The sequence below is a fragment of the Delphinus delphis genome, chromosome X (genome assembly GCF_949987515.2).
Source record: "Delphinus delphis chromosome X, mDelDel1.2, whole genome shotgun sequence".
NCBI classification, from domain to species: domain Eukaryota; kingdom Metazoa; phylum Chordata; class Mammalia; order Artiodactyla; family Delphinidae; genus Delphinus; species Delphinus delphis.
The window spans coordinates 69,311,726-69,328,059 of NC_082704.1; the positions used below are offsets into that span (position 1 = coordinate 69,311,726).

A 16,334-nucleotide genomic window follows, 5' to 3' on the forward strand; every position below is an offset into this window, starting at 1 on the left:
AGATATAATGAAATGAATCAACTACTTGAATAAAGTCATGTCCTTTCTTATATTTAATAAAGGAAATTAAATTGAGATCTTTCACATCTTAGAGCAAGCCTTATCTAGCCTATCAGTTTAGGTAAATCTACTTTCTACATTTAACGCTTACATTTAACTTCTAAAGTTAACAAACATTATTTAGAATTCAGGAAACATCTAAACAACTGTAATTAATTTGCAACCATACAAGGTTTTATGAAAAAACAAAATAAAATACTAGGGCTTCCCTGGTGGCTCAGTGGTTAAGAATCCCGGGGACACAGGTTCGAGCCCTGGTCAGCGAAGACCCCACCCCACATGCCGCGGAGCAACTAAGCCTGTGAGCCACAGCTACTCAGCCTGCGCTCTGGAGCCTGCAAGCCACAACTACTAAGCCCACACACCATAACTACTGGAACCCGCGCGCCTAGAGCCCCCACACTGCAAGGAAGACCCAGTGCAGCCAAAAAAAAAAAAAAAGAAAAAAACTAGAGGAGGTCTTGTTTGTAACTTGAGACGTCTCCTGAGTAGCCCTGTTGAAGTGGAAAGCAAAACCCCCAAACAGCCCACAATACATTTTTTTCCCCAAAGAACTAAGCAAAAGGCATTCCCAAATCATTTCATTCACATCAACTCCAACTTTAAGTAATGAATACATTCACGGGGCAACCGGAAGATTCTGAGCTAAACTGATTTTTTTCCCCAAGTGAAGAACGCATCAAACCAAGTTGCCATTTTTTGAACCCCAAAGTTACTTGCAACGTGACCAGTTCTCATGGGTGCGGGCGCAGAGACCCTTCAGGGCAAGAAAGGTGAGAACTTGGCAAACTCACTCCGCTAGGGTAGGACGGTACAGATCTCTTCCTGGTCACCAGCCTCCGGTCCCCCTACCCCGTGAAAGAAGCAACCCAGGGACGATCGAGGAGGATAGAAGAGCGAGGGAGGAAGAAGGGGGGGCGGGGGAGGAGAGAGGGGTGAGCTCTAAGTAAAATGAATAAACAAAACCTTGAGAAAACCGAAGGAAAAAAGCGGAGCCTGCTGAGGAGACGCGGCGGCGGCAGATTCGGCTCCAACGGCGGCCGCCACGGCGATGGCGGCAGCGGGCCTAGATGAGACGCCGGGCCACGCTCCCGCCGGAGCCGGTGTCGAGTGGCTTCACCGAGTTGTAGTGCTCCGCGCTGCTGTAGGAGTACTGCTTGCAGACCAGGGTGAGCGGCTTCTTGGTGTACTCCTCTCCGATGACGACGGCGGGCGAGTTGGCCTGGATCACCTCGATGGGGGTCTGCAGGACGTGCGACAGGGCCCTCAGCTCGAGCTGGCTTCCACACGACGCGCTGAACACGATGTCGTCGCAGTAGCTCAAGAAGTCGTCGCGGCTGCAGGCGTCGCCGGTTTCGGGGTTGCTGAAGAAGGGCAGGAAGTCGTCGACATGCTGCCGCATGTACTCGGCGGTGCGCCTCCGCAGGCTCCCCACGGTCACGGAGAACACCAGCTGGTCTTGAATGGCGCGGTACATGCAGTGGTCGTCGGCCGGGATATCCTTCACCTCCAGATGCTTGGCCCGCAGGATGGCGCCGAGCTTCATTTCCTCGTCATGGCGCAAGCTGGCCAGATGCTCCCTCTCAGCCTTGTCCATCCAATCCTGGCTTTCTCTATTGAAGGCCTCCTTTCTTTTGTGCTTTCTCTGTGCCCTCCAGAGGTGAGGAGGCTTGTTCTCGAGATCCAGCTTGGCCAGATCTTCAGTGACAGAATCGAGGCTGCTGTTATCAGGGAAACTCTCCTGGAACTTCTCCAGCTCCTGCTGGTGCTTCTGCTCCATCTCGGCCTCGAGGCGAGCCACATCGAGGAGCAACTGCTTTCTTCTCTGCTTGTCGCTCTTGGGGATCGAGCTCTTCATGCCCTGAATGTGGGCCTGCAGCTCTGTCTTCTCGCGGCTGTGGCGTCGTAACATCCGCTGATGCTCACTCTGTGAATCTCCCATGATGTTTAAGGGCGGGCGAGAATCGAAGTTTGGTGGCTGAAGTACCGCTACACTTCACGTGAACAGTCTGACCACCGAACTGCCTAGAGCTCCTCAGCCTCCCCTGGCGGCTGTACTCTGTTCCCCTCACCCGCCGTTGCCTTCACTCTATTAACGGACCTCTCTGCCATTGGCCGCTGTCTCTCCGCGGCTACGCCTCCTAAACACTCCTGGCACTAGGATTGGCTGTTGGGAGACCCTACCTATGCTCCCATTAGACCACGTGGCAATACGTGCTTCCGGTTTTAGCGGGGTTCCTGTCCCGGATGTAAAATCCCACCTTTGTGCGTTATGTGCAGCAACTGAGCTTGTGGAGGTTTTCGTGGACTCTGAACTGCGTACTTCACTTCCTAGCCTGAACACAATGCAGACACTGGTCCTGCTTGAGAATCACATGACAAATACTGTTACACCAGCTGAATGTGCTCTGACACTGGACTTGTCATTGTTCCCAGTGTTCAGGAGGTAATGTGGCTCTCTCCAGTTCTTTAGCTGCCTTGACTGATGAACCCTTAATTTTGTGTGTGTGTGTGTGTGTGTGTGTGTGTGGTACGCGGGCCCCTCACTGTCGTGGCCTCCCCCGTTGCGGAGCACAGGCTCCGGACGCGCAGGCTCAGTGGCAATGGCCCACGGGCCCAGCCGCTCCGCGGCACGTGGGATCTTCCCGGACCGGGGCACGAACCCGTGTCCCCTGCATCGGCAGGCGGACTCTCAACCACTGTGCCACCAGGGAAGCCCTGAACCCTTAATTTTGTGTATCAGAACAAAGATATTTCCTTATGTTCCTGGGAACACAGAATCCTTTCAGTTTAGGCCTCAAATCCACCCTGTCCCATCTCAGTGTGAGAAAGCAACAACCTGAAAGTTCACTACAGCTGAGCAGACTTCGTCTCGTGCCAACAGAATGCACCTACCCTAAACTCCCCTTCTCCTGGGTTCCCAGCTTCCCAAATGGGCTCCCATGAAGCACGGCAGTTGACCTTCATCAAGCCACTTCCTTCTGATTATTTTGAATCTCTAAAAGTTCTAAAAAATAAAATAAAATAAAGTAAAATAAAATCCCTAAGCTCTTTCAAACATGCTCTCATCCTGCCCCACTCTGCTCATCTGTATCTTGAACTCCCAAACGGGAAGGCTCTTGAGACAACCTCCTCCTTGTTACAAAGGAGGAAAGTGGACATTTGTCCAAGTTTTTACATATATCAAAACTTCAGTCGTTTTTATTGCTACGTAGTATTCCATGATATGGATGTACTGTAGTTCATTTAACCATTCACCTGTTGAAGGACCTCTGGGTTATTTCCAGTTTGGGGTTGTTACAATCCCTGCTATAAACACCCATATACAGGTTTTTTGTGTGAGCACAGGGCTTCATTTCTCTGGGAAAAAATGCCCAGGAGTGCAATTTCTGGGTCATATTGTAAGTGTATGTTTAGTTTTTTAAGAAGCTATTTTCCAGAGTGATTGTACCATTGTGCACTCTCACCAGCAGTGTATGCGGAATCCAGTTTCTCTGCATCCTCACCAGCATTTGGTGTTGTCATAATTTTTTATTTTTAGTCATTCTGATAGATGTGTAGTGACATCTCACTGTGGTTTTAATTTGTGTTTCCCTGGTGGCTAATCATGTTCATCTTTTCATGTGCCCATTTGCCATCTGTGCTGTATCCTCTTGGGTAAAATCTTCACGTCATTTGCCCATTTTATAACTGGACTGTTTTTTACCACTGAGTTTTGAGACTTCTTTCTATATTCTAGATACTTGTTCTTTGTTGGATATGTGCTTTGCAAGTATTTTCTCCCACATTGTAACTTGTCTTTTCATCTCTTGGTGTCTCTCAGAGCAAAAGTTTTAAATTTCGATGAAGTCCAATTTATCCATTTTTTCCTCTCTAAGTCATGGTTTTGGTGTCAAGAACTCTTTGTCTAACTCTAGATACCAAAGAAATTGTCCTTTTTTTTTTTTTACTAAAAGTTTTATAGTTTTGCGTTTTAAGTTGAAACCTGTGATCTGTTTTGTGTTTATTTTCATGTAAAGTTTGAGGCTTAAGCCAAGGTTCATTCTTTTGCCTGTGGTGGTCCAATTCCTCCAGCATCATTTGCTGGAAATGCTATGCTTCCTCCATTGAATTGGTTTCGCATCTTTGTCAAAAATCAGTTAGGCATGTTTGTGTATGTCTATTTCTGGATTCTCTATTCTTTCCCATTGATCAATGTGTCTGTCCCTCCTCCAACACCATAGTCTTGATTACTATGAAATAAATCTTGAATATAGGTAGACCCTTTCCTTCAATTTTATTCTTTTTTCAAAATTGTTTTAGCTATTCTAATTCTTTGTCTTTCCATATAAATTTTAGAATAATCTTGTCTATATCTACAAACAAATCTTTCTGGGATTTTCATAGGAATTGTGTTAGAGCCATATATTAATTTGAGGAGAATTGACATCTTTACTACGTTGAGTTTTCCAATCCATGAACACCTGGGTATGTATCTCCATTTATTTAAATTTTCATTGATTTTTTTCATGAATGTTTTATAATTTTCAGCATATATGTCCTGCACATATTTTGTTAGATTTACATTTAAGCATTTCATTCTCTGAGTGATTGTAAATGGTATTGTGTTTTTAATTTTGGTGTTCACATGTGCATTGCTAGCATACAGAAATACAGTTGACTTTTGTATGTTCATCTTGTATTCTATGACCTTGTTCAACTGACTTACTATTTCTAGGTGTTTTATATTTTATTTCTTTTTGGTAGATTCGTTGGAATTTTCTATGTAGAGAATCATGTTGCCTGTGAATAGGGACAGTTTTATTTCATATTTCCAGTCTGTATCCTTTCATTTCCCTTTTTTGCCTTATTGCACTGATTATAACTTCTAGCACTATATTGAATAAGAGTGGTGAGGGCGGGCAGGCTCGCTTTGTTCTGGGTCTTGGGGGAAAGCATTTCATCTTTCAACATTAAGTATGAATTAGCTGCAGGGTTTTTTTGGGTTTTCTTGGTAGATGATCTTTATCAAGTTGAGGAAATTCCCCTCTCTATTTTTCTGAGACTTTTTTTTTTGTAATATGAATGGGTATTGAATTTGTCAAATATTTTTTTCTGTATCAATTGAATTGTTTGTGTGATTTTTCTTCTTTAGCTTATTAATATGGTGGATTACGTTGATGTACTGTCAAGTATTGAACCAGTCTTGCATCCCTGAAATTAACCCCATTTGGTCATGGTTTACAATTCTTTATATACGTCGCTCAATTCTATTTGCTAAGATTTTATTAGGGATTTAAAAACCTACCTTCATGAGAGATATTTGCCTGTAGGTTTCTCTTTCAGTACTGTTTTGTTTGGTTTTGATATTAGGGTAATACTAGCTTCATAAAATGAATTTGGAAGTCTTCCTTCCTCTTCTGTTTTTCTAGAAGAGATTATGTAACAGAGTTAATGCTTTCAGTGTTTGGTGGGATTCTTCAGTGAAAACATCTGGGCCAAAAGATTGCTGTTGGGGGAGCATTAAAATTACAAAATTGTTTTCCTTAATAGTTGTGGGGCTAATCGATTTCTCCATCGAACCTGAATGAGATCCTTGCTGGGTAGAATAATCTTGGTTGTTGGTTCTTCCCTTTCATCACTTTATATATGTCATGCCACTCCCTTCTTGCTTATAGAGTTTCTGCTGAGAAATCAGCTGTTAACCTTATGGGAGTTCCCTTGTACGTTATTTGTCGTTTTCTATACCCCCTTGGAGCCAAGCCCCCTTCCCCAGGTAGTCCCATTTCCCCACATTATGCACCCTGCCCCAGCAGATAAGCCCCTCCCCCATCAGAAACCCTTAACCTGCCTGTGCTTCGAAGCCAGCCAGGCCCTCTTCTCAGCCGGGCTCTCTTTGTCCGTTTATACCTGCCTCCCCAGCTACCTATGCCCCCTTCCCTGGCCAAGGCTAGCTCCCCAGCCTGGTTCCCTTCCCCTCCTAGGCAGGCTTCCCCTATACCCACCTAGACCCTCACCCCAGCGGAGTCACATTCCCAGCCAGTATCCTCTTTTGCAGCAACCCTACCCAGGCCCCTGCCCCAGCTTGTTACCCACCCACCCCCGCCAGCCCGTGCCCAGGCTCCCTGATCCAACTTGGTTTTCCTTCCCCAGCCTATGTCCCCTTGCCTGGCCAGGCCCCTTTCCCCAGCCAGAGCCTCTTCCTCAGCCTATGCCTCCTTCTTTGGATTGGCCCCCTTTCTAAACCAGCCATCTTACCAGCCTGTGTCCAACTCTCCAGCCTCTAGCCACTTGTCTGGAAGTTTTCCCACCCTGGGCCACAGCCCAGCCTCTTTACCATCCTATGCTGCCAGCCTCCCCTCCCCAGGCAGGCCTCAACCCCAGCCTGTCTTATTCCCCATGCAGGACCCTTCTGCTCGCAGGCCCCTCACCCAGCCAGGGCCTGTTCCCCGACCTGAGACCCTGTTGACAGCCTCCTTAGCCAGGCTACCCTTCCCCGGGCAAAGCCCCTTTGCAACCCTTTGTTCCCTTGCCCTCACGGGACCCCTTCTCCAGAAAGGGCCTCCTTCTGACAGCCAAGTGCTTGTGCCCAGCCTTCTCCCTTTTCAGCTGGACCACTTTTCCAAGGAGTTCCCCCTTCACTGGCCTTTCATAGCCAGTGCCTCCTTCCCTGGCCACGCATCCTCCTCTCTCAGCTCTCCATCACCGGTAAAGTCTCCTCCCCAACCATGTGATGTTTCCCTGCCGGCACCCCTTCACACACACATGCCCCCAGCTGAGAACTCTTTCCCAGCCAAACTCCTCCCCACAGCCAGGTTCTCTTCACCCAGGGACCTAACAGCCTCTTCCCCAGTCTAAGCTCATTTTCCCAGGCGGGCCTCCTTCCCAGTAAGGTACCTTTCCTCAACCGGTATACCTCTTCCTCAACCAAAGCCCTTCCCTAGCTTATTCCCCCTCCTCAGCCAGACCTTCTCCCCATCCCTAGCCTGTGGCCCCAGCTAGGTCCCTTTCCTCAACCACGTGCCCTCCCTCAGCCAGGACACACGCCTTCGTTCCCAGGCAGGATCCCTGCCCTAGCAGGCCCTCTCCACCTGCTAATGCCCCTCTTCCAGCCAGGTCCATCAACCCACCTATTACCCCATGCCCAGCCTATGTCGGTCTCAGCATTCGTACGTCTCCTGCCACCAGGTTCCTTTCCTAGCCTGTGCCTCCCTCCCAGGCCCCATTCCCCTGCCAGAGCCCCTCCCTGGGCAGGCCACCTTTCCCTGCCAGGATATTTTCATCCCCCAATCTCCCCCAGCCCAGCCAGTCTCCCATCCTCAGCTTGTGCCACCCTATCAAGTCTGTGCTCCTTTTCCAAGACAGGCCCCTTCCCACATCCAGGCCCCTTCCCCAGCCTCACCCTCTTCCCCAGCTTAAGCCTACTTTCCCAGCCAGATCTCTTTCCCTGCTCAGGTGCCATTCCCCAGGCTTTTCCCCCTTGAACAGTCAAGGATTCCTTTCTCATCCTTTGCCTCCTAACTCAACTAAGCCTCTTTCCCTTGACCAGCCAAGTCCTCCTTCCATAGGCAGCCCTCTCTCCATTATCCCCTTCCTAGCCTGGCCTCCTTCTTCACCCTGTGCCCCAGTCCACACAGGTGTCCTTACCTAGCCATCTCCCCTTCTTCTGCCTGTTCCCCTTTCCCCTGCCACGTCCCATTCATCTCCCTAGACAGACCCCTTCCCCAGTTTTCACCCTTTTTCCAGGCCAGGCCCCCTTCTACAGATTATGCCTCCCTTCCTGGCCTATTCTTCCTTCCCCAGCCAGCATTCTCATCCCTATAAAAGGCTCTCTTCTCACAATGCATTCAAATACCTAGTTTTCTCAGGGACTTCCTCTTCTCAGCCAGCTGGCTATCTGAAAATGTATGTGATGCACACATTTACACAGTGAGCTATCTGGCAGGATTTCTATATTTGTATTTTGAAAACAGATTCCCCCCCCACCCCCTGCCTTCAAGAAAAAAAAAAACAGTGGCACTTCTTTCCCTCCTGCAACTAGCCCTGGACTGGCAAGTTTTTGAAAGTGAGAATTCTTTTTCATGCATAGCAATGAGAACATCCTTAACTGAAGCCATTTCATGATGTTTGCACTGAGTGAAACATCAAGTCAGGATAGCTTCAACTATCTTGTTACTCCCTAAATCCTTCCCTGGGAGATATTCCACTCCAGGCCACCATCAAGACTGCAGGCCCATTCCTCCTTCCAAAAGCCTCATCTGTCACTGTGTCCTCCCCCTTCACTCCTGCTCCCTAACCCTCCAGGATTCCTTTGCTGAAGTCGATCCTGGGATACAAACTCTATATGAACTAAGTCAGCTATACAAAAATGGAAAACCGGGTATTTTTTTAAACTGCTTTTATTCTTTAAACAAACTACTGTTCCCCTTTTCCCCTTTGTATATTTCATTTTAGAACATTTGGTGTGTACAAAGAATTTTTAAATGAATTTAAGTAATCTCACTGAAATATAGGATCTAAAGGTTAAATTTTTTAATTGTTTACTGCAAATCATTTCACTTTTACATTTTTTGGCAAATTCAAGATATCAACAAGTCTCAAATATCAACAAGTTTATTGCTCACTTTTTTTTTGCTTCATACCAGTTGCAGATATAACAAAATGAATCAACTACTTTAATACTTTTAAAAATCTCTCTTTAAATACTTTTTATCTCTAAGAATTAAGGAAAACGACTAAATTCAGATCTTTCACATTCATACCAGTTGTAGATAGAACAAAGTGGACCAACTGCTTGAACAACGTTATACCCTTTTATGTCTGAGAATAAAGGAAACTTAGTAGTTGATGTCACCCCTCACAGCAAGTTAAACTACCTATCAGTTTGCCTCTTCTTAGTTCACATCAATTGCAGATATAATGAAATGAATCAACTACTTGAATAAAGTCATGTCCTTTCTTATATTTAATAAAGGAAATTAAATTGAGATCGTTCACATCTTAGAGCAAGCCTTATCTAGCCTATCAGTTTAGGTAAATCTACTTTCTACATTTAACACTTACATTTAACTTCTAAAGTTAACAAACATTATTTACAATTCAGGAAACATCTAAACAACTGTAATTAATTTGCAACTATACAAGGTTTTATGAAAAAACAAAATGAAATACTAGGGCTTCCCTGGTGGCTCAGTGGTTAAGAATCCCGGGGACACAGGTTCGAGCCCTGGTCAGCGAAGACCCCACCCCACATGCCGCGGAGCAACTAAGCCTGTGAGCCACAGCTACTCAGCCTGCGCTCTGGAGCCTGCAAGCCACAACTACTAAGCCCACACACCATAACTACTGAAACCTGCGCGCCTAGAGCCCCCACACTGCAAGGAAGACCCAGTGCAGCCAAAAAAAAAAAAAAAACTAGAGGAGGTCTTGTTTGTAACTTGAGACGTCTCCTGAGTAGCCCTGTTGAAGTGGAAAGCAAAACCCCCAAACAGCCCACGATACATTTTTTTCCCCAAAGAACTAAGCAAAAGGCATTCCCAAATCATTTCATTCACATCAACTCCAACTTTAAGTAATGAATACATTCACGGGGCAACCGGAAGATTCTGAGCTAAACTGATTTTTTTCCCCAAGTGAAGAACACATCAAACCAAGTTGCCATTTTTTGAACCCCAAAGTTACTTGCAACGTGACCAGTTCTCTTGGGTGCGGGCGCAGAGACCCTTCAGGGCAAGAAAGGTGAGAACTTGGCAAACTCACTCCGCTAGGGTAGGACGGTACAGATCTCTTCCTGGTCACCGGCCTCCGGTCCCCCTACCCCGTGAAAGAAGCAACCCAGGGACGATCGAGGAGGATAGAAGAGCGAGGGAGGAAGAAGGGGGGGGCGGGGGAGGAGAGAGGGGTGAGCTCTAAGTAAAATGAATAAACAAAACCTTGAGAAAACCGAAGGAAAAAAGCGGAGCCTGCTGAGGAGACGCGGCGGCGGCAGATTCGGCTCCAACGGCGGCCGCCACGGCGATGGCGGCAGCGGGCCTAGATGAGACGCCGGGCCACGCTCCCGCCGGAGCCGGTGTCGAGTGGCTTCACCGAGTTGTAGTGCTCCGCGCTGCTGTAGGAGTACTGCTTGCAGACCAGGGTGAGCGGCTTCTTGGTGTACTCCTCTCCGATGACGACGGCGGGCGAGTTGGCCTGGATCACCTCGATGGGGGTCTGCAGGACGTGCGACAGGGCCCTCAGCTCGAGCTGGCTTCCACACGACGCGCTGAACACGATGTCGTCGCAGTAGCTCAAGAAGTCGTCGCGGCTGCAGGCGTCGCCGGTTTCGGGGTTGCTGAAGAAGGGCAGGAAGTCGTCGACATGCTGCCGCATGTACTCGGCGGTGCGCCTCCGCAGGCTCCCCACGGTCACGGAGAACACCAGCTGGTCTTGGATGGCGCGGTACATGCAGTGGTCGTCGGCCGGGATATCCTTCACCTCCAGATGCTTGGCCCGCAGGATGGCGCCGAGCTTCATTTCCTCGTCATGGCGCAAGCTGGCCAGATGCTCCCTCTCAGCCTTGTCCATCCAATCCTGGCTTTCTCTATTGAAGGCCTCCTTTCTTTTGTGCTTTCTCTGTGCCCTCCAGAGGTGAGGAGGCTTGTTCTCGAGATCCAGCTTGGCCAGATCTTCAGTGACAGAATCGAGGCTGCTGTTATCAGGGAAACTCTCCTGGAACTTCTCCAGCTCCTGCTGGTGCTTCTGCTCCATCTCGGCCTCGAGGCGAGCCACATCGAGGAGCAACTGCTTTCTTCTCTGCTTGTCGCTCTTGGGGATCGAGCTCTTCATGCCCTGAATGTGGGCCTGCAGCTCTGTCTTCTCGCGGCTGTGGCGTCGTAACATCCGCTGATGCTCACTCTGTGAATCTCCCATGATGTTTAAGGGCGGGCGAGAATCGAAGTTTGGTGGCTGAAGTACCGCTACACTTCACGTGAACAGTCTGACCACCGAACTGCCTAGAGCTCCTCAGCCTCCCCTGGCGGCTGTACTCTGTTCCCCTCACCCGCCGTTGCCTTCACTCTATTAACGGACCTCTCTGCCATTGGCCGCTGTCTCTCCGCGGCTACGCCTCCTAAACACTCCTGGCACTAGGATTGGCTGTTGGGAGACCCTACCTATGCTCCCATTAGACCACGTGGCAATACGTGCTTCCGGTTTCAGCGGGGTTCCTGTCCCGGATGTAAAATCCCACCTTTGTGCGTTATGTGCAGCAACTGAGCTTGTGGAGGTTTTCGTGGACTCTGAACTGCGTACTTCACTTCCTAGCCTGAACACAATGCAGACACTGGTCCTGCTTGAGAATCACATGACAAATACTGTTACACCAGCTGAATGTGCTCTGACACTGGACTTGTCATTGGTCCCAGTGTTCAGGAGGTAATGTGGCTCTCTCCAGTTCTTTAGCTGCCTTGACTGATGAACCCTTAATTTTGTGTGTGTGTGTGTGTGTGTGTGTGGTACGCGGGCCCCTCACTGTCGTGGCCTCCCCCGTTGCGGAGCACAGGCTCCGGACGCGCAGGCTCAGTGGCAATGGCCCACGGGCCCAGCCGCTCCGCGGCACGTGGGATCTTCCCGGACCGGGGCACGAACCCGTGTCCCCTGCATCGGCAGGCGGACTCTCAACCACTGTGCCACCAGGGAAGCCCTGAACCCTTAATTTTGTGTATCAGAACAAAGATATTTCCTTATGTTCCTGGGAACACAGAATCCTTTCAGTTTAGGCCTCAAATCCACCCTGTCCCATCTCAGTGTGAGAAAGCAACAACCTGAAAGTTCACTACAGCTGAGCAGACTTCGTCTCGTGCCAACAGAATGCACCTACCCTAAACTCCCCTTCTCCTGGGTTCCCAGCTTCCCAAATGGGCTCCCATGAAGCACGGCAGTTGACCTTCATCAAGCCACTTCCTTCTGATTATTTTGAATCTCTAAAAGTTCTAAAAAATAAAATAAAATAAAGTAAAATAAAATCCCTAAGCTCTTTCAAACATGCTCTCATCCTGCCCCACTCTGCTCATCTGTATCTTGAACTCCCAAACGGGAAGGCTCTTGAGACAACCTCCTCCTTGTTACAAAGGAGGAAAGTGGACATTTGTCCAAGTTTTTACATATATCAAAACTTCAGTCGTTTTTATTGCTACGTAGTATTCCATGATATGGATGTACTGTAGTTCATTTAACCATTCACCTGTTGAAGGACCTCTGGGTTATTTCCAGTTTGGGGTTGTTACAATCCCTGCTATAAACACCCATATACAGGTTTTTTGTGTGAGCACAGGGCTTCATTTCTCTGGGAAAAAATGCCCAGGAGTGCAATTTCTGGGTCATATTGTAAGTGTATGTTTAGTTTTTTAAGAAGCTATTTTCCAGAGTGATTGTACCATTGTGCACTCTCACCAGCAGTGTATGCGGAATCCAGTTTCTCTGCATCCTCACCAGCATTTGGTGTTGTCATAATTTTTTATTTTTAGTCATTCTGATAGATGTGTAGTGACATCTCACTGTGGTTTTAATTTGTGTTTCCCTGGTGGCTAATCATGTTCATCTTTTCATGTGCCCATTTGCCATCTGTGCTGTATCCTCTTGGGTAAAATCTTCACGTCATTTGCCCATTTTATAACTGGACTGTTTTTTACCACTGAGTTTTGAGACTTCTTTCTATATTCTAGATACTTGTTCTTTGTTGGATATGTGCTTTGCAAGTATTTTCTCCCACATTGTAACTTGTCTTTTCATCTCTTGGTGTCTCTCAGAGCAAAAGTTTTAAATTTCGATGAAGTCCAATTTATCCATTTTTTCCTCTCTAAGTCATGGTTTTGGTGTCAAGAACTCTTTGTCTAACTCTAGATACCAAAGAATTTGTCCTTTTTTTTTTTTTACTAAAAGTTTTATAGTTTTGCGTTTTAAGTTGAAACCTGTGATCTGTTTTGTGTTTATTTTCATGTAAAGTTTGAGGCTTAAGCCAAGGTTCATTCTTTTGCCTGTGGTGGTCCAATTCCTCCAGCATCATTTGCTGGAAATGCTATGCTTCCTCCATTGAATTGGTTTCGCATCTTTGTCAAAAATCAGTTAGGCATGTTTGTGTATGTCTATTTCTGGATTCTCTATTCTTTCCCATTGATCAATGTGTCTATCCCTCCTCCAACACCATAGTCTTGATTACTATGGAATAAATCTTGAATATAGGTAGACCCTTTCCTTCAATTTTATTCTTTTTTCAAAATTGTTTTAGCTATTCTAATTCTTTGTCTTTCCATATAAATTTTAGAATAATCTTGTCTATATCTACAAACAAATCTTTCTGGGATTTTCATAGGAATTGTGTTAGAGCCATATATTAATTTGAGGAGAATTGACATCTTTACTACGTTGAGTTTTCCAATCCATGAACACCTGGGTATGTATCTCCATTTATTTAAATTTTCATTGATTTTTTTCATGAATGTTTTATAATTTTCAGCATATATGTCCTGCACATATTTTGTTAGATTTACATTTAAGCATTTCATTCTCTGAGTGATTGTAAATGGTATTGTGTTTTTAATTTTGGTGTTCACATGTGCATTGCTAGCATACAGAAATACAGTTGACTTTTGTATGTTCATCTTGTATTCTATGACCTTGTTCAACTGACTTACTATTTCTAGGTGTTTTATATTTTATTTCTTTTTGGTAGATTCGTTGGAATTTTCTATGTAGAGAATCATGTTGCCTGTGAATAGGGACAGTTTTATTTCATATTTCCAGTCTGTATCCTTTCATTTCCCTTTTTTGCCTTATTGCACTGATTATAACTTCTAGCACTATATTGAATAAGAGTGGTGAGGGCGGGCAGGCTCGCTTTGTTCTGGGTCTTGGGGGAAAGTATTTCATCTTTCAACATTAAGTATGAATTAGCTGCAGGGTTTTTTTGGGTTTTCTTGGTAGATGATCTTTATCAAGTTGAGGAAATTCCCCTCTCTATTTTTCTGAGACTTTTTTTTTGTAATATGAATGGGTATTGAATTTTGTCAAATATTTTTTTCTGTATCAATTGAATTGTTTGTGTGATTTTTCTTCTTTAGCTTATTAATATGGTGGATTACGTTGATGTACTGTCAAGTATTGAACCAGTCTTGCATCCCTGAAATTAACCCCATTTGGTCATGGTTTACAATTCTTTATATACGTCGCTCAATTCTATTTGCTAAGATTTTACTAGGGATTTAAAAATCTACCTTCATGAGAGATATTTGCCTGTAGGTTTCTCTTTCAGTACTGTTTTGTTTGGTTTTGATATTAGGGTAATACTAGCTTCATAAAATGAATTTGGAAGTCTTCCTTCCTCTTCTGTTTTTCTAGAAGAGATTATGTAACAGAGTTAATGCTTTCAGTGTTTGGTGGGATTCTTCAGTGAAAACATCTGGGCCAAAAGATTGCTGTTGGGGGAGCATTAAAATTACAAAATTGTTTTCCTTAATAGTTGTGGGGCTAATCGATTTCTCCATCGAACCTGAATGAGATCCTTGCTGGGTAGAATAATCTTGGTTGTTGGTTCTTCCCTTTCATCACTTTATATATGTCATGCCACTCCCTTCTTGCTTATAGAGTTTCTGCTGAGAAATCAGCTGTTAACCTTATGGGAGTTCCCCTGTACGTTATTTGTCGTTTTCCCCCTGCTGCTTTCAATAATTTTTCTTTGTCTTTAATTTTTGCCACGTTGATTACTATGTGCTTCGCTTGTTTCTCCTTGGGTTTATCCTGTATGGGAGTCTCTGCAGTTCCTGGACTTGGGTGGTTATTTCCTTTTCATGTTAAGGAAGTTTTCAAGTATAATCTCTTCAAATATTTTCTTCGGTCCTTTCTCTCTTTTCCTTCTGGGACCCCTATTCACAACATAATGTGAACATTATTGTGCTTAATGTTGTCCCAGAAGTCTCTTAGACTGTCTTCATTTCTTTTCATTCTTTTTCCTTTATTCTGTTCCGTAGCAGTGAATTCCATCTCTCTGTCTTCCAGGTCACTTATCCGTTCTTCTGCCTCAGTTATTCTGCTATTGATTCCTTCTAGTGTAGTTTTCATTTCAGTTATTGTATTGTTTATCTCTGCTTGTTTGTTCTTTAATTTTTCTAGGTCTCTGTTAAACATTTCTTGCATCTTCTCGATCTTTGCCTCTATTCTTTTTCTGAGGTCCTGGATTATCTTCACTATCATTATTCTGAATTCTTTTTCTGGAAGGTTGCCTATTTCCACTTCATTTAGTTGTTTTTCTGGGGTTTTCTCTTGTTCCTTCATCTGGTACATAGCTCTCTGCCTTTTCATCTTGTCTATCTTTCTTTGAATGTGGTTTTTGTTCCACAGGTTGCTGGATTGTAGTTCTTCTTGCTTCTGCTGTCTGCCCTCTGGTGGATAGGCTATCTAAGAGGCTTGTGCAAGTTTCCTGATGGGAGAGAATGGTGGTGTGTAGAGCTGGCTGTTGCTCTGGTGGGCAGAGCTCAGTAACGTCCACAGCTGAGTTTTTGATAAGGATTAGTTGGCAGGGAGTTCAAGGCTATCTTTTCCAATAAGAAGCATTGGGAATGGTGATAGGTCATCTTGTTGATCAACAGCATATGCTTTGCCCGTTGGTGAGGTGGGAGGGGAAAAGAATTAATGCCTGTCTTGCAGGGGGCTGTGATGATCAAATGTATGTCAGGCACCCAGTTCAGTGTCTGGCTCCGAGGAAGACAGTAATAAATGGAAGTTCCTTTCCTCTACCTTACCCTAGTCCCTACCTCCCAGCTCCTGCCCCCACTCCATTCTCACACATCCTCCCCATTTCATTTCATCACCGCCAGTCCTCCTCCCCTTCATAGGCCAGCAGAGATAGCAGTTTCCATGGTAATCAGCATACTCATTAGTTCAGAGTTTATTGGTCCTTAAGTGTCTGTCTGGACTGGGTTCCTAGCTCACATCAGAGGGAGATTTCCAGTGAGCTCAAGGGCTGCTGAGAAATTGTCAAACACAAGCCATTATATTCAAGTTTTCCTAATTAGAAACAATAGCATACAATGATATTTTGGTGTAAAGAGAGAAGATGTGAGGAAATCATCTCATCTTGGATGCTACAGTTGCTCACAGCTCCTATGCATCTGGAGAATCACTCCCCAGCACTCGGAGATGCAGGATTATATCGCTGGGGTATAGGTGTTGGAGTGTGAGTAAGGAGGCCGGGAGATTGAGCAACAGGAAGCCAACCTCACTGAAGGTATTTTGGGTATCTTTCTGAGGATTTGTTCTTTCCT

General features: G+C 45.7%; 2 protein-coding genes across 2 annotated transcripts; both read right to left on the bottom strand.

Annotated features, from left to right (window-relative positions):
• Positions 1-1,126: 1,126 nt before the first annotated feature.
• Positions 1,127-2,002, bottom strand: LOC132418762 (OTU domain-containing protein 6A-like). Its single transcript, XM_060002744.1, has one exon. The coding sequence runs from the start codon at positions 2,000-2,002 to the stop codon at positions 1,127-1,129; it is 876 nt and encodes a 291-aa protein (XP_059858727.1).
• Positions 2,003-10,071: 8,069 nt separating this feature from the next.
• Positions 10,072-10,947, bottom strand: LOC132418760 (OTU domain-containing protein 6A-like). Its single transcript, XM_060002743.1, has one exon. The coding sequence runs from the start codon at positions 10,945-10,947 to the stop codon at positions 10,072-10,074; it is 876 nt and encodes a 291-aa protein (XP_059858726.1).
• Positions 10,948-16,334: the final 5,387 nt, after the last annotated feature.

Coding starts and splice junctions, on each gene's coding strand:
- LOC132418762 (XM_060002744.1), bottom strand. CDS start 2,002: ATGGGAGATTCACAGAGTGAGCATCAGCGGATGTTACGACGCCACAGC.
- LOC132418760 (XM_060002743.1), bottom strand. CDS start 10,947: ATGGGAGATTCACAGAGTGAGCATCAGCGGATGTTACGACGCCACAGC.